This window comes from Meriones unguiculatus, chromosome 15 (assembly GCF_030254825.1).
Source record: "Meriones unguiculatus strain TT.TT164.6M chromosome 15, Bangor_MerUng_6.1, whole genome shotgun sequence".
NCBI classification, from domain to species: domain Eukaryota; kingdom Metazoa; phylum Chordata; class Mammalia; order Rodentia; family Muridae; genus Meriones; species Meriones unguiculatus.
This window is the reverse complement of record NC_083362.1, coordinates 65,260,832-65,282,076: the sequence shown is the minus strand read 5'-3', so window position 1 is coordinate 65,282,076 and position 21,245 is coordinate 65,260,832. Positions and strand designations below refer to the sequence as shown.

General features: G+C 43.2%; 1 protein-coding gene across 1 annotated transcript; it reads right to left on the bottom strand.

Annotated features, from left to right (window-relative positions):
* Nucleotides 1–18,046: 18,046 nt before the first annotated feature.
* Nucleotides 18,047–21,232, bottom strand: Kcne4 (potassium voltage-gated channel subfamily E regulatory subunit 4). The gene is made up of 2 exons (XM_021662683.2): nucleotides 21,027–21,232; nucleotides 18,047–20,486 (listed from the first exon to the last, which is right to left on the bottom strand). The coding sequence occupies exon 2, from the start codon at nucleotides 20,458–20,460 to the stop codon at nucleotides 19,948–19,950; it is 513 nt and encodes a 170-aa protein (XP_021518358.1). The 5' UTR covers nucleotides 20,461–20,486; nucleotides 21,027–21,232; the 3' UTR covers nucleotides 18,047–19,947.
* Nucleotides 21,233–21,245: the final 13 nt, after the last annotated feature.

The window sequence follows — 21,245 nt, the reverse complement described above, 5'->3', positions numbered from 1 at the left end:
GATACAAAGACATTCATGCAGTCAAATCCCTCACACAGATAAAATAAAAATTAACCAATCTTTAATAATAAAAAAGGGGATAATTAGGCCAAAGCCAAAATTGTCTCCTTTATAGTTTTACTTTAAAGCAATGGTTTTTAAATTCAGTCTTTCACCATGTAACCTTACTCTCAAAGGTATTTTTTGTTTGCTTGCTTTTCTTTTTTTATTTATTACACTTTATTCACCTTGTATCCCAACAATAGCCCCCTCCCTCACCCTCACCCAATCTCATTCTCTTCTCCTCCCATGCCCCTCCTCCAGTCCTTCTCCCTTTCCATCTGACCCTAGTCTATCAGGTCTCATCATTACTGGTTGCATTATCTTCCTCTGTGGCTTGGTAAGGCTCCCCCAACCCTCAGGGAGAGGTGATCAGAGAGCCTGTCTCTGAGTTCATGCCAGAGAAAGCCCCTGCTCCCTTTATTAGGAACCCTTACTACATCTGAGGGCTACATCTGAGCTGGGACTTTAGGTCCTCTCCATGCATGGTCCTTAGTTGGGGTATCAGTCTCTGTAGGGCCCCCAGGGCTCATTATTTTTTGTCTCTGTTGGTCTCCTTGTGAAGCTCCTGTCCTCTCTAGGCCTTTCTATTTCCCCCTTCTTTCACAAGAGTCCCTGCACTCCGCCCAAAGTTTGGCTATGAGTCTCAGCTTCTGCTTCAATACCCTGCTGAGTAGAGTCTTTCAGAGGCCCTCTGTGGTAGGCTTCTGTCCTATTCTCTGTTTTCTCCCTCTTCTGATGTCTATTCCATTTGTCTGAATGAGGATTGAGCATCTTACCCAGGGTCCTCCTTCTTGCTTAGATTCTTTAGGTATATAGATTTTAGTATGTTTATCCTATATTATATGTCTAATATCCACTTCTAAATGAGTATATCCCATGTTTCTGGGATATCTCACTCAGGATAATCTTTTCTAGTTCCCACCATTTGCCTGAAAATTTCATGATTTCCTTATCTTTAATTTCTGAGTAGTATTCCATTGTGTAAATGTACCACAATTTCTGTATCCATTCCTCAGTGGGGGACATCTGGGTTGTTTCAACATTCTGGCTATTATGAATAAAGCTGCTATAAACATGGTTGAGCAAATATCCTTGCTGTATACTTGAGTATAGTTTGGATATATGCCTAAGAGTGGTATAGTGATCTTGAGGTAGCACTATTCCTAATTTTCTGAAAAAGCACCAGATTGATTTCCAAATGACAAAGATGTCAAAACCATACAATGGAAAAAATATAGCATCTTCAACAAATGGTGCTGGTCTAACTGGATATCTACATGTAGAAAAATGCAAATAGATCCATACTTATTACCCTGCACAAAACTAAAGTCCAAGTGGATCAAAGACCTCAACATAAAACCAGATACACTAAGCTTGTTAGAAGAAAAAGTGGGGAAGAGCCTTGAGCTCATTGGCACAGGAGACAGCTTCTTGAACAGAACACCAATAGCACAGGCTCTAAGATTAACAGTCAATAAATGGGACCTCATGAAACTTAAAAGCTTCTGTAAAGCAAAGGACACTGTCATCAGAACAGAACAACAGCCTACAGACTGGGAAAGGATCTTCACCAACCTTATATCTGACAGAGGGCTAATATCCAGAATATATAAAGATCTCAAAAGTATTATTAAAGACAAATCCAGTCTACCCACCATTCTAGCCATGATGCACGTTGGTAGAGCTACATGACTACCATGATTCAGAACCACTGCAGAAAAGATGCAAACACCCCACAAGTAAGACTATACTAATGGCCCTAAGGCACATAAAACACTGTTCAGAATCTCAAGCAGCAGGCAAATGTTGAAACATGACTGCAAGATTCCTCCACACCTACTGCAAAGATGAGCTGGACAATCATGCCAGATTAACAAGAATGGTCAACAGTGGATATCTTAAACATGGCATAAGGAATACAGAATGGCTATAGCCATGTCAGAAAATAGTTTGGCATTTTCATATGCGATGGAAGCAGATTACAATATGATTCAGCATAATTATTATTCTCATAGGTAGTTACCAAAGAAAAGTAAAAATACATATTTCTGTCACTTGTACATCAACACCTTCACCAGCTTAATCATAAAAGCCCTGAACTACATATATCTTAGATGAACAAGTACATGGATAAACAAACTATAAATGAGGTTGTTCCACAAATGAGATATTAATCAGTGATGAACATAAAACAATAACTGGTGTACTCAACAATAAGGATTAATTTTGAAAACCTACTGCTTAGGAATAAAAGCAACACTGCATTAGATTCCAACTACAGATACTATGCAAAAAGGAACAAAAGGGAAAGAAAGGCCTACTCCACTGAGGTTGTAATCAGATCAGTGGTGTCCTCAAGATTGGGATGTGGTGTGAAAACATACTGAGGAGATGCCATGCTCCATGGTAGATCTCTTTGTATTGTTTTTGATAATGATTGATTTGATGCAGAAGTTTGTCAAAACCCAAAGAACATTACCATAAAGTGTGTCTTGTACCTTTACAGGGTCGGTTTTAAAACATGCCCAGGAATTGTTCAGACACAACTGGGCCTTTGGAGCCTTATTCTTCATTAAGCCCTTTATCTCTTCTAGTCGCTAGCTTATCTCAGTTCTCTTCTAGAGCCCCAGGAAGGATGGCGACCGCATCTGTCCTTCAAACTTTGAGCCGACTTCATTACAAAAATACCCCAGAACTGATGCCAGAGCTAATGAGTATCTTAGACCACTTGGAAGAAGAAAGGATATTTTTGGCTGTGGGTAATTGAACTTCACTTCAAATTAGAATCTAAGCTGTTATTTTCTCTGTACTGGATCCAAATCACTCAAATTCCTGAAATTTGTCCATAGTTACTCTCTACCTGATGCCAAGATGTCCTGATGAAAAGTGAAATATTAATCCAGCTTTGTGCATTCTTTATCCTAAAATCTAAAGGCTCAGCTCTTTGGCAGGCCAGCTGAACATCAATTGATGCTCTCACTGTGATTTGGGGAGCCTCAGAACTATGCAGATGTGCTTATCTGCAGATGGTGGGATTCTATACATAAGAGGCCCTGAAGACTCCACCTGAAAAGTTTGAAAATGCATAAGCACTTCCAGGATACAAAAATGTGAGAAAAAAATGGCCAGCTAGAAAACTGACACACGAAAACCAGTAGCCTTTCTCTACCAATGACAAACTTACCAAGGAAGATATGAGAGCAGTAACCCCATTCACAACTGCACCAATAAAATAAAATATGTCAGAATAAGCCTAAGAAAGGAAGTGAAAGAACTCTACAGTGGAAAATTTAAAACACTAAGAGAGAAATTGAAGATAGATAGAAAGATAGATCTCCCACGCATACAGTTCGGAGAACTCAGTGCTGTGAAAATATCTGCCAGACCCCAGTTTATAATATCAATGCAATACCCATGAAAATTCCAACACCATTTTTTTTTCAGAGATGGAAAAAAAAATCTTAAAATTCATTTGGAAGCACAATAGACCATGAATAACAAAAGCAATTCCAAGGAAACAGAAAATCTAAGGCTGAAGACCCAGTTTTATATAGCATTGCCATCGTAACAGAAACAGCATGGTACTGGCATAGAACCAGACAGATAGATCAACAAAGCAAAGTAAGTGATCCGGATACAAACCTATACAGCTATAGCCACCTGATTTTTGACATAGATACCAAAAATATTCAAGGTGACACTACAGCCTCTTTAACAAATAGTGTTGAAGAAAATGGATAGGCACAGGTAAAAGAATAAAACCGGATTCTTATCTCTCATCTTGCACACACACACACACACACACACACACACACACAAAATCAGCTGCAAATGGATCAAAGACATTAATATGAACCCTGAAACTCTAATATTGCTAAAGGAAAATAAAATCAAGATACAGGAATAGGTAAGAAACGTCTTAATAGGTCTCTAGTCACTCAGGAGCTGTGGTCAATAATCAACACATGGAACATAATGCAATAAAAAAAACATTCTGTACTGCAAAGGAGACAATTACATGAAGAGGCAACATTCAGAATGGAAGGAAATCTTTGTCAGCTATGTATCTGACAGTAGCTACACTTTGTGTAGTATCTAGACTACACAAAGAACTAAAAAAACTTACCCTACCCAGTAAGTGAAGATGGGCTAAGGAACTGGGCAGAAAGCAATCAAAAGAGAAAATTAAAATGGCCAACATTTTTTAATATTTTAGTGGGACCTGCCTTAGTTACAGTTTCAAAGCTACAAAGAGACACCATGACAATAGAGACTCTTATAAAGGAAAGCATTTAATTGGGGCTGGCTTACAGTTTCATAGGTTTAGTCCATTATGGCAAGAAGCACGGCGGTATGCAGGCAGACATGGTGCTGGAGGAGCTGAGAGTTCTACATCTTAACTCGCAGGCAGCAGAAGTGACTGACTGTGTGTCACACTGGGCATAGCTTTAGCATACATGAGACCTCAAATCCTGCCCCCACGGTGACACACTTCCTCCAACAAGGCCACGCCTACTCCACACCTTCTAAGAGTGCCACTCTACAGGCCAAGCATTGAAACACATGAGTCTTTGGGGCCACACCTATTCAAACCACCACAGGACCATTGTCCCAGTTCACCTAATATTGCTGTGATCAAAAGCAACCAACCTGGGGAGGAAAGGATTTCTTCCCTGATACATTTCTAGGTAACAGTCTGGGCAGGAACTCAAGCAAAGCAGGAACCTGGAGGCAGGAACTGAAGCAGAGGCCCTGGAGGAATGCAATGTACTAGATTGCTCACTGTAGTTTATTCAGTTTGCTTTCTTGTACAGCCGATGACCATGTGCCCAGAGGTGGCACTACTCACAATGAACTGGCCTCTCCTGGTCAATCCTTAATCAAGAAAATGCCCCCACAGACTTACCTACAGAGCAATCTGATAGATGTGTGTTCTCAGTGAGGCTTTCTCTTCACAGATGACTTGAGTTTGTATCCAGTTGGCCAACTAGCACAAGCATCCTGCACATCATGGAAATGCAAATCAAGTGACTCTGAGATCCCACCTCCCCCCAATCAGAATGGCGATCATCAAGAACGCAAAACAACAGATGCTAGTAAGAATGTGGAGAAAAGGAAAGCCTTAGCCACTGTTGGTGTGATTGTAATCTGGCATAGAAATCATTCTGGAGGCTTCCCAGAAACTAAAATTAAAATTCAAAAATAACCGAGATATACCACCCCAGGGCTCTACATCCTCTCATAGAGATTCTTGCACATCCGTGTTCGTTGCTGCCCTCTCACAATAACAAGGAAATTGAATCTCCCTGGATGCCCATCAAAAAAAATGAATGGATAATGAAAATGTAGTCTACCCAACACCCAAAACTCAGCTAGAATAAGCCAAACCAGTCATTGCCCCTCTCCCACAATGGCTGTTAGGGCTACCTCATCAGAAGGAGTGGTGTTTAAGAACAGGTGGTAAAAATTGGCTAAACAGTTGGGGGGGGAACCAAAGAAAAGTAATCAATTTCTTTCTCAGCTAAAATCCAAAATCCTCTTGGCCACCTCATCCTTGCCAGAGACAAGACATATCAAAAATTTGGGGGGGACCTGATCTGGATCCTAAACAATTCTAGGGTAAGATTTCCAAAGGTAAGAATAATAGTTTAGCTGAAAAGGTCTGTTAAGATAAAACCACTTCTAGGCGAGAGAGTAGTACTTATTGGGCCAGGTAGATCTCTTCATTGAGACACCACCCCATGGGAATGTGGGCTTACATTAAACCATGCCTAAGCTATCAATTAAAGCAATGATTTGCTTTTATTGGAAACTTCAAATGATTGACATATGCTAGCTAAGTGTGGGGTAGGGATGTATAATACAAAAGGGAAAAAATGTTTTAATCAAAAGTAGTTAGCCTAGCGAGGACTCTTATTTTCTTAACTTTCCCCTTTGTGATGATTAGCCAATTACATCAGATTATGATGAGCTCCCATCAATGGAATGAGAAGCATCACCACCTACATCAGAGATAAAAGACAAGAAGCATGCTGGCCTCAGTGTGCCCACTAATCTGCTTGGGTTTTGGCAAGCCCTTTTTGCAACAACAAAAATGTGCCTTACTGAGCTAAGGAAGAGAGAGAATGTGTTACATATACACTGAGAAGTTTTACTCAGCCATGAGGAAAAGTGAAATTACGAATTTGCAGAAAAATGGACAGAATTGGAAAATATTTTAACAAGTGAGATATCCAAAGGCAGAGGAAGGCACGTTCCCTCTCCTGGGTGGATCTGAGCTTCTAATTCTTCTATATTTGTGTTTAATAGGCATGGGAATGTGTGGGGGCCAAGAAGCTAAAAAGGGACCCATGAGAGAAAGAAAAAGGGGCCTTTAAAGGAGAGGAATGGGAGAACAATACAACACATGTAATTTGAGAGTGGATGAGGGAATACTGGAGATGGAAGGGTTTAAGCAGGAATGGGGATCAGGGAGAAGGGATAGAGGAAGTGGTGTGGGAAAGACCAACCAAAATGCAGTGCTATGAAAATGCTACAAGGAAGCCTGCTACTTTGTAGGCTATGTCTTTAATCCAAAAGAATTGTGCAGATACATTCTATTACTAAAATCCCTTCCAACGTCCACCCCTTCCCCTAAGGTCCCAATGACAAACCAAGGCACAGGTTCATTCTGGAGAAGCATTGAGTTTACCGGGCTTCCTCACAGAGCATAGGAGAAGGGTTACTTACAAGGGTGTGAGGGCCCTTCCGCCAACAGGCTCTGCCTGCAAAGCTTCACCCAAAAGGGAAGAGGGCTTTCCCACCCCCGAGTCTTCCCTGAGCTATACACTCTGGTTCCTCTCAGATTCCAAACCCAATTAAAGAAAAATTGGACCCAACAGGTGCTAAGGAGAAGCTTATACTTGGGTAAAGGTCCAGTAACTCACCTCCATGAGGGAGTGTGAACGGTCAGCAGCCCCAGTTGGAATGGTCTTTCACAATGGAGTGCAGCTGAGTGGCCCCAAGATAGAAGTTGCTTAGAGGACAGCCACTTGGAGTATGGTCTTCTACCAAAATCAAACTGTAAAGGCCTGGCGCCCTCCATTACCAGTAGAGTGGAATCCAGAGCAGCAAATAATAGAAATTTCGATGACGGAGGAATCCTGCTCTAGTTTCATTTCTGTTGTGGTGATAAAATATACTGACCAAAAAAAAAAAAAAAGGCGACTTGGGGGAGAAAGGCCTCATTCGCGTACAATTCCAGGTTGCAGCCCATTGTTTCAGGGCCATCACAGAAGGAGCCAGCCACACCATAGCCACAGTCGGAAGCAGAGGAAAGCGAACGCACAGCGCTGCCCACTTGCTGGCTTTCTCTACCCTTATATCCGCCAGGCCAGCCTAAGAAGTGGCGCCACCCCAGTCAACTACATCAATTAACAACCAAGACAATCTCCCATAGGCATGGCCACATGACAGCCTGATGTGGAAACTGCCTCACTAAGACTCTCTTTCCAGGTGACTTTTAGGGTATGACAAATTGACAACTAGAACTTACCGGCACAAATTCTGTCTGGCTGCTTCCGCTTACGAAATGCCTAAAATGAAACAATGTCTACCCACCAGTTAGAAACTTCTTCAAAGTGGTTTTTTTTTTAATCAGTTCTTTGAGAATTCTATATGAGGTGTTTTGGTCATATTCACCCCTAACAAGTCTTTCTCGTCCCTCCTAATTTCTACCTGCCTGAGTGCTGGAAGTACTTTTTGCTCCCACTCCAAGCCCTGAACAATTTCTACTGGTGGATTATTTCAGTTTCATGTTACACATTAAATGCAACTTTGTTTTCTGCTTATGCTACTTAAAGACTTTTACCTAAATAGTGATGAAGCTACCTTTAAAACACACACACACACACACACACACACACACACACACACACGCACACATTTTTTTTCTCAATTTTTTGGACAAATTCATCTCCCATCCCCCAATTCCTCCCATTATCATCTTCTCTACTACCATTCCTTCCCAACCAACTTTGAGATTCTCTCTCTCTCTAAATCTCAATAAACCCATCAAGTCCGATCTGTGTTGACCATTCCTGAGCATATTCCACCGGAGTGTGACCAATCTACCAGGCTTAAAGGAAAACAAAAACACCCTTAAACAAAACAGACTCTCCCTCTCCCAGGAGCTATCAGTTATCAATAGCTTCTCTGCTAGAAATGGGGCTTCATAAATAACCCCCACCATATTAGCATTTTGTCTAGCTTGATCTTGTGTAGGTCTGGTGCATACTGTCACGACCACTGTAAATTCACATATATGACTGCTCTATTGTGTCCTGGGAACACTGTTCTGATGTAGTCATCTAGCTCTGGTCCTTAAAATCTTTCCACTACCCAAGTTATTTTCTCCTCTCTAAGTTTTTTTGTTTTGTTTTGTTTTGTTTTGTTTTGTTTTTTTCCTACCCTGGATCCTCTGGTTGGCAGCTATGAGATTTTCAAATAAAATACTTACTATTTTAATTAATAAGTATCTTATTAGAATCATCAGTCCCCTCTACTGAAGTTATAAACCTACTAAGTACAAGGCCTAAGATTCTGTACGCACACAAAGTCTAGCATGTGGAAAGTTTCCCAAGTGTGATCATTGGGTAAGCTTGTGCAGAGGGTTTATTTAAATGGGATCTCTGAGTACATTCCATCTCCATGTTCCCAAAGAAATGGTGGAAGGGCTCAGGAGAGACTTGAGACTTATTGCAATTAATTGTTTTTTGTTTGTTTGTTTGTTTGTTTGTTTGTTTTGTTTTGGCAAGAGAGAACAGTAATGCCAATGCCAGCAAGGCAGCATCTTTCCCAGCACAGGATGGGAAAGTTGTCAAACAGTGAAATTAAAAAGCAATTATAAATACTTGCTGTTGCTATCTTGATAGTAACTGAAACACAGTAAGACTGGTTGGGTGTTCTGAACATGATGCTTGGGGATAGAGTGCTTCCGTATGCTTTTGTTTCTTTCTTTCTTTTCTTTCTTTTTGTTTTGTGTTTAGAATATTTCCAAAATGTATAATTTTCCATAGTCTTTGTAGTATACCTGCACTGTGGCTGTGGCCTATAACGTGAGGTCAAGTTGTCACATAAGAGTCTCAAGAAGTTTTGGATTTTAGAAATTAAAGATTTTAAGATTAAGGATATTTATATTTATATGGTGTCTGTCATTTTAATCTTTTCTATGCAAGGACACTTTTCTAAGAGTCTATACATTCTATAGGTATGTTAACCTGGGTGTCAGTGAAAGGTTCTGACTTATATTTATTATTAAAACTATATATATATGAGACCTCTTTTTTACATTTTGAAGTCCATTTTTACAGCTCCTCCAGCTATGCCTAAGCGAAAAATAAAATAAATCATTTTAGATAAAGCAGTCACATTTTTCCTAAGACTTGTTTTCAGACTTTATACCCCATAGCCTATCATTTTTCCATTAAAAAAAAAAAGATCAGACTTTGAAAACTGAAGATATTCTCAGATATCAAATTGTTCTTCGCCAATGACATTTTTATTAAAAGCTTAGCAGACTCTTAGTGTGAGGCTACATTTCTTGTAGTGAGAACACATACTTAAAACCTCCCAAAGAATGCTTAGAAAGGTTTTGCATGAGGCACGTGTTGGCAAACTTTAGTTCCCACATATTTTCTCTGTCTGTCCCAGGGAGCTTGAAGAGCTGGGTGGATAAGGCAGGATATGGGCCTAATCCAGTGAAACCAGATCAGGGGGACTAAGATAGAAATTTCCATAAAAGAGGAAAAGGAACCCGGTTTTTCCATGCAAGGCTGGAACTCAATTGAATTTGCCTAACAATGAGTGCCTTGGCAAATAAATGCTAAGTGCGTTGTCCGTATGATTTTTCTTTTTCTCTTTTTAACAAAAGAAAAGTTTCCAAATAGTTGGAAGGTGTGATCTCACCTTCCTTGCTAACTACTTAGTATTTTCTGCCCTAAGAGAAAAAAAAGCATGTTTTCCCTGAGCTCCGTGGAGGCTTTCTGAAAGACAGGTTCACAGTGAAGGCTGAAAGTGAACGTTTATGAGATTAATGAGTAAGTGAATTGAAATGACCTTGCTGCCTTCTTCGCAGGGACTGCTCCTGCGTCTACCCTGAGAACTGTAGGGACTGCTAGATGAGAGAAACAACTTCCAGGCCCCACTTCCTGGGTTTCAAAACAGTCACGCTGGTAGGTCATGGCCACAGAGGCTGCTCTCTTCTTGTCCCCCCCCCACATACACACACCATCACCACAGTTCACCTGCTTGTAGGCCCATAGGAACCAGATGGCCTCTCTTGGCCATGGACCCATCCATCACAGGACTCCACCCCAGACAACCAGAGCCTCAGGCTCACCTTCCTTTGTCTCCAGTGTAAATATAAAAACACAATTCTCACCTTGAAAGGGATAAAAGGCAGCTTATTCTGGAGCCACAGAGACTAACCATGGAACAGAAACACAGATTTAGGTTACCCCAAATTCCATGTTCTGATGTGGTACCAGTTTGACGAAGCTTTTATTTTAACAGAAAATACAAAGTCATAAATCAAGACATTTGGTAAAGAAGTAGACAGGTTCGATCTGCAGTAGGCCTCAGACATCATTTGAGGACATTGAGCCTTTGGGTTGGTGGAAGCTGTTAAGTCAGTGCATTTCAAAAAAGTTTTACCTGTTATCACCAGGATAGTAGGTCAGAAACTGAGGTCAAGGAATGGTTACTGAGGGGACTAAAGATAGCCCAAGAGAAACCATAATTAGGCTGTGCAACAGTTCATCCCTTCCACAACTGAAGGTTCGATGAAAAGTATTGAACTTTCCAGGAACAAGAACTTCCTTTTACAGGTTTGCCTTTGAGGCAGAAGTGCAATCTCATCCCAGGGATGCTCACACAATAGTCTGGGTCCATTCGCATGGTGGTTTTTAGGATTTTTAAAATCCTTTGCAGCATCCCTACACGGTTTGCAAACTGAGGAAGAAATGTAGACTATCTATAAACCGCATAGGAATGTTCTCAAGTTTAAAGGGAAAAGAATTTATCATCTTTCTGTAGTTCTATGGGAAATGAGGAAAAACTGCAATTCGGAGGCAATAAATTAAGTCTTTGCGTCAGACAGATGTGGAGTTTAGGCTAAGCCTAACAATATCTCGTATTATAGCATCTTTTTCACTTGCAAAATAAATAGATAGTGCCAAACTAGTTAAAAGAACTGAAGGGAGCTGGAGAGGGAGCTCAACTAATACAGAGCTTGCCATGCAAGCATAATCCCTGGCACTTGCATAAAAAAGAGAAATTACTGGACATGGTGGCACATTCGACAAACCCAGTGCTGGGCAGGTGGAGGCACATGGACCCTTGGACCTCACAGGCCACTTGGCCCAGCCTCATCTGTGAGCTGTGGATCCCAATGAAAATCCTTTCTCAAAAAACAAAGCAAAATGGACAGTTCCTGAGGAAAGACTACTGAGGTTGACGTCTGGCCTACACACACATACACACACACAAATTCATATATATATATATATATATATATATCTTTCACACATACATTCATATATTATATGTATATATATACCTTATATTCATATATATACCTATATTCACATATATACCTATATTCACATATATACCTATATTCATATATACATGCCTTTCTCACGCACATACACACACACACACACACACACACACACAGAGCTGGAGCCAGGTATGCTGGCACTTGTTTATAACTTAGCATTTCAAAGGCATAGTCAGGAAGATCATCCTCAATGTCATCCTCAGCTACATACAGAATTCAAAGCCAGCCTGGACTTGAGTCCCTGCTTCAAAAAACAAACAAACAAACAAACAAAAAGACTAGAAGCACAAAAACAGCCCCTCAATAAGAGTCCACTGGCCACACATAAAGTTCAAGGCTATTTATAACATCTCCGGTTGAGCTGGGGACCATGTCTCAAATTTGTGGGCTTGGTCTTCTGTCCATGTCAATTTCCAGCCTCACCGGGTTGGATGGCAGAGAGGACATCGCAGCTGTGCAGTGTGCAGCTTTTTTAGGCAGTAAACAACCACCACCCCAGAAACTGCAGCTCAGCTTCATACCAGAGTCCGTAACAGGAATGAGAAAGAGAGCAATTTTGCATGTGCATGTGTGCTTATGTGTTCATGGGTGACTATTCCTTCATGGAGTCCAGAGGACAACCTTAGCCACTAAAACTCAGACTCAGCCTACTTATACTCCTTTTTTTAATTTAATTTTATTTTTTTACAAGAGCGCTTAATGGCTGTAACTCATTAAGTGGTCTGTGCTGGCTGGGCATCTATCTGCAGGAATTACCCATCTCTGTCTCCTCGGTGTTGAGATCTTTACAAGCACACTCTACTGCACATGGATCTTGAGGATTGGACTCGTGCTCTCCGGCTTGCAAGGCGAGCCCTTGACCAGCAATTCTGACTTCACAGTCCCATTATCCTACTTCCCTTTACTGACACAGTGATAAAATATGCTGGCAAAAGCAATGTAGGGGTTAAAGAGTTTGTTTGAGCTCACACTTCCAAATGATAGCCCAACATTGTGGAGAAGTCAAACTTTCCAGAAAGACTTAGTTAACCATCCCTTCATACGGGTTCTTCCTCGGTGCTGTGCTATCTGCACCACTTCCAGAATCCCTGTTTGTACTGACTACCTGCGAATCCTCAGGTCAGCATCGTCTCTGCATCCTTCCGTGGCTAGCCAGCCATATCTCCCTTCTGGAAAATCTCTACTTATTTGGTGCCTGGGCAGGCTGCCATCCTGTTCAACTTTTTAACTGCTCCTGCTTTTACTCTCCTTCCTTTGGCAACCCCCGAGAACGAGCTGGTCCCTGAAGGATAGCACTTTGCCCTCTCTTCCCCTCTGTTCCCGCTCACCCTTGGCTATTTCAGCCATGTGTAAGGTTTCACGTGCCTGTATTTCCACCCACAACTCCAAACCTCCTCTCTCTCTCTCTCTCTCTTTCTCTCTTTCTCTCTCTCTCTCTCTTCCCCCTTCTTTCTCTTTCTCTCTCTTTCTCTAGCTTCTTGCAAAAAAGTTCCCATACTTATTTTCTAAAACCCTTCTGGATGTCATGTCAACATCTCCAGTTCAAAACTTCCACCACAGCAAACCCCCTGCAGCACTTTCTCCCTGGGATGGGATGGTCTCCTTCATGATTAAATTCAGTTGTCCCTGAAACCATATGATGAGGTGGGGCGTTTGTGGGGTATTCAAGGGAGCATCTCCTTGGTAGGCTAAGGTCAGCATCTCAGGAATTACACTTACAAATGAGGTGTTTGGTTCCCCTCCCCCACCTCCCCTCATGTTTTATTGCCTGACAATGCCTTCTACACAACAACAAGGTCCCTGCCAAATGCCAGTCTATTGATTGTGGATTCCCCAGCCTCTAGAAATTAATTTCTGTTCCTTAGCAATGATGGTACCCCATCACAGCAGCACAGAGGGGGCTGGGGCTCCAAACAACTTTATTATCTGAGCTTCCATTCTGAATTATGCAAAACGAAAACCTTGCCATCACTTTCCATCCTACCCTCTCTCTTCTTCTCTAACATTCAAACGGTTGCTCCATCTCATTTACTTCAACACCTCCATATTTTGACTTCCCGGTCTCTGTGCACCTTTCCAGTGCAGTTCACGCACTCCTCGATCCTCCCAGCGGACTCCTGATTTATCTGCCTTCTACAATTCATCATGCAGAAGGACACATTCCAACAGAGACTGAGCTTTTATCATTATACACCCATTGTCTAGCATGCTTCTCCCCAGTGTTAAAGAGATAAAATGAAGGATAACTGACTGCTTCTATATCGGAGCTACACATGTAAAAGAATGGTTAGTCATGTGCCTGCTGGTTCCTGCAGCATCTGAAACCTCAGTCCAGGGCTGAGCCTCCACCCATCACCCACACCTGAAAGCATCTCCCGAAGAAAGTTATTAAAAAGTCAGTGAATGATGTTTTATACATAACTATGCTTTATCCATAGTCCTGACACTGTTCTGAGGGTAGAGAAAAAGCTACCATATTCATTTTACCAGTGAGAAGATGCCAACATATGCAATGTCACAGAGCCACCTAATGTCTAGGGCAGGACTGGATTTGATGTCTCTTGCTCTCTGATTCCCACTGACTGGAAGAATTCCAGGTTTTCCTATCAGACCTGCCACTCATTACATGAACAAGCATGGGATCTCCTTAAGTATTGCCCCAGTTAGCTTTCTATTGCCGCCATAAACCACCACGACCAAAGGCAACTCGGAAGAGAAAGGGGTTATTTCATCTTACAATGTGTAGTCCATCATCCAGAGAAGTCAGGGCAGAAACTCAAAGCAGGAAGTGATGCAGAGGCCATGGAGAAATGCTGCTTACCAGGTTAGTCCTGTGGCTTCCTCGGCTAGCTTTCTTAGAGCATGCAAGGTTGCCAGCCCAAGAATGGCACTCTCCAGTGACCTGGACCCATATTATCAATTAAGGAAATGCACCGCAGGCTTGCATGTAGGTCAGTCTGGTGGTGGTACTTTCTCAATTGAGGTTCTTTCTCTCTTCTAAAAGGACTCTAGCTTGTTTCAAGTTAACATATAACTAGCCGCACAGCCACTTATACGAGATGGCTCAGTTGTTAAAGACACCTGCTTTGAAACATGGTAACCTGAGTCTGATCTTTGATACCACATGGTAGAAGGAAAGAATGGCTCCAAAGAATGTACACACACACACACACACACACACACACACACATACACACACATACACACACACACACACACACACACACACACACACCTACACACACACACACATACACACACACACACATACACACACACACACATACGCGCACACACACACACACGCACACACACGCACACGCGCACACACACACACACACACACACACACACACACTACAGAAGTGAAAAAATATAGGCCCACTTCACAGTTTTCTTGGGAAGATTGAAGGATATAAACAAAGTGAAAATGCCCACCACAAAGAAAAGTGATAAACACTAGATCCATCTTATCCATTTAACTATACCACGGTCTGGGCAGACCATTCGAAGACACAAAGTGGATACATGTTTTTCACATCTTAGAGCCAGAGCCCCCCTGCATAGAGAAATTCCCCTTCAGTTTTAGACATTAACCAAACACAGAGTTGATTGCATTAGAAATCACTGATACACATACTCTGATGTCTTTGGAGACCAGGCAGAGGGTTATACCAGGTTCCCAGCACCTGGTGTAGCGTGTTAGTCTACAGACTAGATTAAGTGCACACATGGCATAGCATAAGTGCCGGAGAGGCATCGTGCCCTTCACTGAGAACTGTACTTACTATCACCTTTGTTTCTTTTGGGTAATGACAAGAAGCAAGAGAGCAAATGAGGGAAGGAGAGATACGGGAGGGGGAGCGGGGGGGGGAGAGAAATAGGTCTAGTAAAGACTGAACAGTGGCTGAAAATCAAAGAGAGGAACAGGGATTATGAATGTGAAGCATTTCGTAACAAAATAAGAAAATAAAGACTCAAGGATAAGAGAACAGGCTCTCAGCCCCACACTGCAAGGAGCACACAGACAGTACAAGAAGAAAGGCCTGGATGGTGGAGGGAAAAAAGGAGGAATACAGTCCCTGCCCCCTTTCTCTGACCATGACCTGCAATAGGAAGGCCCAAGTTCATGTGCTGAGGCAAAGGCCGAGCTTCAACTTCAAAAAGCAGCTACAACGAGCCAGCACCCTCGGGCCACAGGCTCCTTCAGTCAAGTGACCTTGGCTGCTTGTTTCCATGGTAACAGTGCACATCCCAAACTGTTCCTTCCTGTGTGGGAGGCGACATTTCAGAGAGAGAGGAAGGCAGGATTTAACACTGGTTTTTCTCTCTTCTGACCCTTCTCCTCTGGCAAATTATATCCTTCTTCTGAGTATTGCAGTCTCCTGAGAAAAGCAACCCCAGAAGAGGACGTTGCTATGACACTATTTGCAGATGCGTGCCCAGGACACCGTTTTAAAGGAAGATGGAAGTTGTGTTGGCTTTGGTTTCACACGGCGCTGGGCGTTCCTCGGCAGCTCACTACTCCTTTCATGATAGCTTCCCAAGGAGCAGGCCCAGTGTGTTGTCCTTGTGTTGAAAGAGAGGAGTCAGAGGGGTTGGAGAGCTTCCCTAGAGCTCCAAAGCATGCAGTAGCAAGTAAGGCTAGAAAGCAGACATGACAAAGCTGAGCATCTACCAGCCTCCTCAACATGGGGTCCCGCTGCAATCCAGCCCTAGCCTAAACCACCACCCCCTACCGCCCTGCAGCTGGTCAAATGTCTGCCCCGCCCCTAACCTCTGCTCCCATCCTTGATCCTGCAGTTTTCTTCAGCAGCTTTGTTCCATACTTTACAGTAGGGAACAAAAGTATGCTATGTTTAAACATGGAGTTTAAATTGCGTTATAAGATGAATATTCTACCTGTCCCACAACGTCTAGGGTTAGAGCACCATTTTACAGGATGAGAGATAATCTTCCTTCAGTTGAGCCATGACTGAACAGGTTTGCCACAAACCCTGCAATCATAGCTCCCAATGCATTGTGGGGTCCACGTTCCAACCAGCATATCGAGCCAAAAGTACTCAACCTTTGGCTCAACTTCAGCCCTTCCCGGTAGTTCTGATCCCATGATTCCATCCCTGAAAGAAATCTCTTCCTCTGCAGTGCATCTGTTTGACTCTGACGTACAAAGGTGTAATTAGAACAGCATGGAGCCAGCAGGATGATCCGTTTACCTCATCCTGCACCATTCATGTGCTTCTGAAATATGTTTCTAATATCTGAGGTGCACAGGGCCAAATTCCCTTCTCAGTTTTTCACATGCATGAGTAAATCCACACAGACCAAACCCCTTGGGCCCTAGGTTCTGCTTAGAAGTTCTATTTTTTTTTCTTTTAAAGAAAACAAATATTCCATTAAAACGACACAGTGTACTCTGCATATTTTTAGGACAATTAGAGTTTAGAATTCCCTCTTCGTCCACTCATGCTAACAAAAAAGTTTTCTTAACTACTTCCTTACCAAGAATGACTAGAAGCTGGGGTAAAAAAAAAAATTAAAAAAAAAATATTTTCTTCTATTATAATCTCTCCATGTTGCTTATCAATGTTATTGGCTGGTAGATTGGGATCCTTGCACATTACTCCAGAAGGATCCAGGCTTCCTTGCTCCATTACTAGGTCAATCCTTTTTAGGTAACTGTTTGCAAACCTATGGAAACATTTACTTGAAATAGGAAAAAAAAAAAAGAAAGAAAGAAAGAAAAGCTCACAAGAAACAGACGGGCATACAAGAAAGATTTCCCCCTTGTCTGCTTGGTTTGAAAATGGGTCACAGGTTTTGTTCATTATTCTTTAGCGCTTCTGACTGTGCAAATAAACTTTTAAAGGAGAGGCTGCTCAGGCTGCCAGGCTGGCCATGTCTCAGCCTTCAAGACAGAGAAACGGCAAGACCTGGAAATTTTTCTTGGGGAGGAGAGTGTGAAACAGAACTCCAGCTGTGGACTTCGCATCTGATTGCGTTCATAAGTCTGTGCTGGTTGTTCACATGGCAACACCCCTGCCCACGAAGCCAGGATTGCTTGGGCCACACATGTGGATGACGTGTGCCAAGACAGCGTGCAAATCAAATGTTTTCTCACAACCAAATTTGGAGAGACTTAACAGCACCCGCCAAGCCACTCACATTCGTGTCCAAAAGCTCCCGGACCTTTGCAGAAGGTGATGTAAGACCATGCTCAGCTTGTTTTCCAATCCCTACAAAGTAGATCCAAGGATGGGAATGACACTTGGTACACACCCCGTGGCAAAAGATGTGCCTTTGCGGAAGGCTGACTCCGGAGATCAATAGAACGCAGCAATGGCTTGCAATAGCCTAGAGACTAGAAATTGTATGTATGTGAAAAGATCAGACAGATGTGAGTCTCTCCGGGATAAATGTGTTTATTTAAATTAAAAAATATTGTGAAAATTACAAAGCGTTAAATACAAAAGACAACTGTCTACAACTCAGTATATTGGAAGTATATACATCCCTTTGTTACAGGCGCAGACAGACTCGCACCGCACCAGAATTAAGCAATGGAAAATGTGACAACGCACATGTCTGTCGCAGTAAAGTTTCAGAATTCAAGTGATTCCAGGCAAGAGGCCAAACTTAACTTGGCTTCTTTCAACTTAAACGGTCCCCTTTGGAGGCGCTCCACACTTTGGATCTTAAAGTGAACAGAGGGCCCCTTTCCACTTCCAACGTAAATGAACACTACCTCTGATTCAAAACTGATTGAAAAACCCAGCTCCTACACTGTTAACCCCACATAGGAACCAGTAGTAAGTGCTTCATCTCCAATCTGGGGAGAGTTAAGATAAATAAAACTTAAAAAAGTTTCTCACTAGAGGCAAACTTGACGTTTTGGAGGTTTTCTGCTTCCTTCTGGTCTTCAGGGGGCAAAAGAACAGTTGCAAGGCTCTGGCCCACAGGACTTCCAGGAGCACTGGTAAGCGGCCCTGAGCACCTCCTTTTAGACTTCTCTTTCCCTCAGCTGGGAGTGTTAACACCCTCCCATCCACAGAATTCTGCAAAGGAAACTGCTGTCTGCCTCTTCGGCCTCATCCTGGGAAAGCTACAGTAAGGCTAGCTGCCGATCGGCCCCAAATTCCCCAGTTACACGTCTCCAGAGTCTCCAACTGTGCCTTTAAGTCAACACATCTTTCTCCAGACTAAGCGGCCAAAGGGGAAATACTTGGTCCAAACTTCCTCACACCAGTCCGTGGAGGAGGATTTATCACACAGTACAAAGTCTAAAGATGTCCTCCCAGCCCCCTGGGGCTGCACAGCCTCAGGAGCCTCATGAAGGCAAAGAGCCTCATGATGACATACCCAGGACCACACAGTAAATGAGCGTCAGGAATCAGACAGGGGAGTGCAGTGCTTGAACCCCAGCTCTGTGCTATCTTGCCTGAGTAGCCCTTTTAGGTCTCAGCTACGTGACAAAACCCCACATTATGAGGCCTGCATGTGTTCTCTCTGGCCTCAGAAAACTAGGCTGGGGAAAAAATAAAAAAGAGCTCTAACAGACCCATCAATGATTTGGCCTTGTGTAACCCCACCATTACCCAGTCTGTAAAGGTCAGGAGGACCCCCTGAACCGCCATCCTGAAAGTAGGCTTGGTTCTCAGGAAGCTCACTGACAAAGAAAGCCATGCCCACCTGCAATGCTGTACAGCCACAAGTCAGAGTGCAAGCTCACAGGCGAGACAAAAGCTCGGAACAGGTCATAGCTTCCACCTCCGGCATTGCCTTCTCTCCTCCCACTGTGCAACCAATCTGGGTTCTGTCTTCAGCTTTCTCCCACCTCCAGAAGGAAGATGGAACTGTCTGTGACCAAATGCCACAGGCACAAAATAAAGGTACTTACAGCCAATTAGATCTAGAAGAACAAAGCTCTAGGCAAATTAGCAAATCAAAACTAGTCCTTCAGCCTGCCCTGGGCAGTTGTCAGCCCTGGGCACAGACAGATAGATGCTGCAGAAATTACTCAGGGCATCCAGTGAAAAAAAACAACACATTATTCAGCCAGATGTTGAACAGGCACCCCAACACCCAGGCCCCAGATTAATGGTCATGCTGGACGTCTCTGGGAGCTTTTCAGTGATGAGTCGGAACCACAGGAACCTCGAGGACTCCGGCCGAGCCTGTCTCTCCCTCCCCCACGCTGGGGGCTTGCCCACAGTCTGTTCAAAGTGGCAGCTGCAGAGCAAAAGTGAAACCAGGCACTTGGCAAATGTCTTTCCTCTGTCAAGCGTGGCTTATGGAGGCCAGGGGATGCTAGGAATTCTGATGAATGTTTTCTGACGACCCTTCGCTGCTTTCATTGAGAGGCGTCTCGGAGGTCTCCTCCAGCTCATCATCAGCCCCTTCCTCCTGGATGGTGAGGTGCACATCCGGAGAGGAGGACTCAGAGCTCACACTGTCCCCTTCCATAGAGCAGAGGGTGCAGGACAGCGCAGGCGCCATACTCTCTTGGAGCATATTCAGCATCATGGGCACCTGCGCTGACCTCAGGCCGGACATCATAGGCAGCGGCTTCATGGCCTCCCCCCATAGCCTCTCCTCATCTTTGTACAGCAGCAGGAGGCTGGACTTCTTCTCCCGCCTCTTGGATTTCATGTAGCCCAGCATGATTCCAATCAAGAAAACGCCATAGAAGGACATAACGACCAAAATATAGAAGTATTCATTGCCATTACCGCCGCTGTTGCCAGGCACGTGGGAACCGAGGGGGCTGCTGGACGCTGCGGCACTGGGGTGCGTGCTGTTCAGGGGTTCCATCCTCAGCATTGAAACGCCGCTCACACAGCCGGGGTCTGGAGAGGTAAAGCCACAAGTTAGACCGTACGTGTGGGTCCACAGTGCTGGCAGAAGGCAAGCACAGGGTTCGCAGAGTTAGAAGGAGTCTCTCCAGACAAGTAACAGGGATTGACTCTGAGAGCTTGGAGCAAGTAAGAGAAATCAAGCGAGAGAATGGAGGAAAAGTGAGAAAAACCTTCACCAGCTAGAAAGACACAGAAGAGATGGCTGAAAGATAGATGGATAGATAGATAGATAGATAGATAGATAGATAGATAGATATGCAGACTTCATTTGCATTTCAGATATGCATTAGTTCTATACTTTCAACATTATATACGATATAAGGATTCATAGAGGGGAAAAACCTTAAAATTTGAAAGGCATGTTTTAACCAGCAGGGCAGAAGCAAACTTTGTATTTTGTTTCAAAACCTTCAAACTTTCAAAGCCAAGTTTCCTTATAAGAAGAAGAAGAAAGCTGGAGCACTTTCTCTATTAATAGTTAGAACTATCCCCCTTGCATGTCTCTGAAGAGAAGGAGTCTTGCTAACTTACCAAAGGCTGACAGTTTGTCCCAAGCGTGGAACTCCTAAATGGCTGAAAGCGGGGATGTTTTTCTTCTGTGTCAGGCTCTGCACTCTGACAGCCCGGCTGCTGTCCTTGGGATATATAGTCAAGAAATGCATCGTCACGTGTTCCGGGAGGAAAATTTACAACAGAGGTTGACTGTGGCGGAGAGCGCTGAACTCAAGCACTGCGGTTCAACTCTCTGAA

Bases quoted from the DNA above. Each gene is read 5' to 3' on its own strand.
- Kcne4 (XM_021662683.2), bottom strand. From the start codon at position 20,460: ATGCTGAGGATGGAACCCCTGAACAGCACGCACCCCAGTGCCGCAGCG.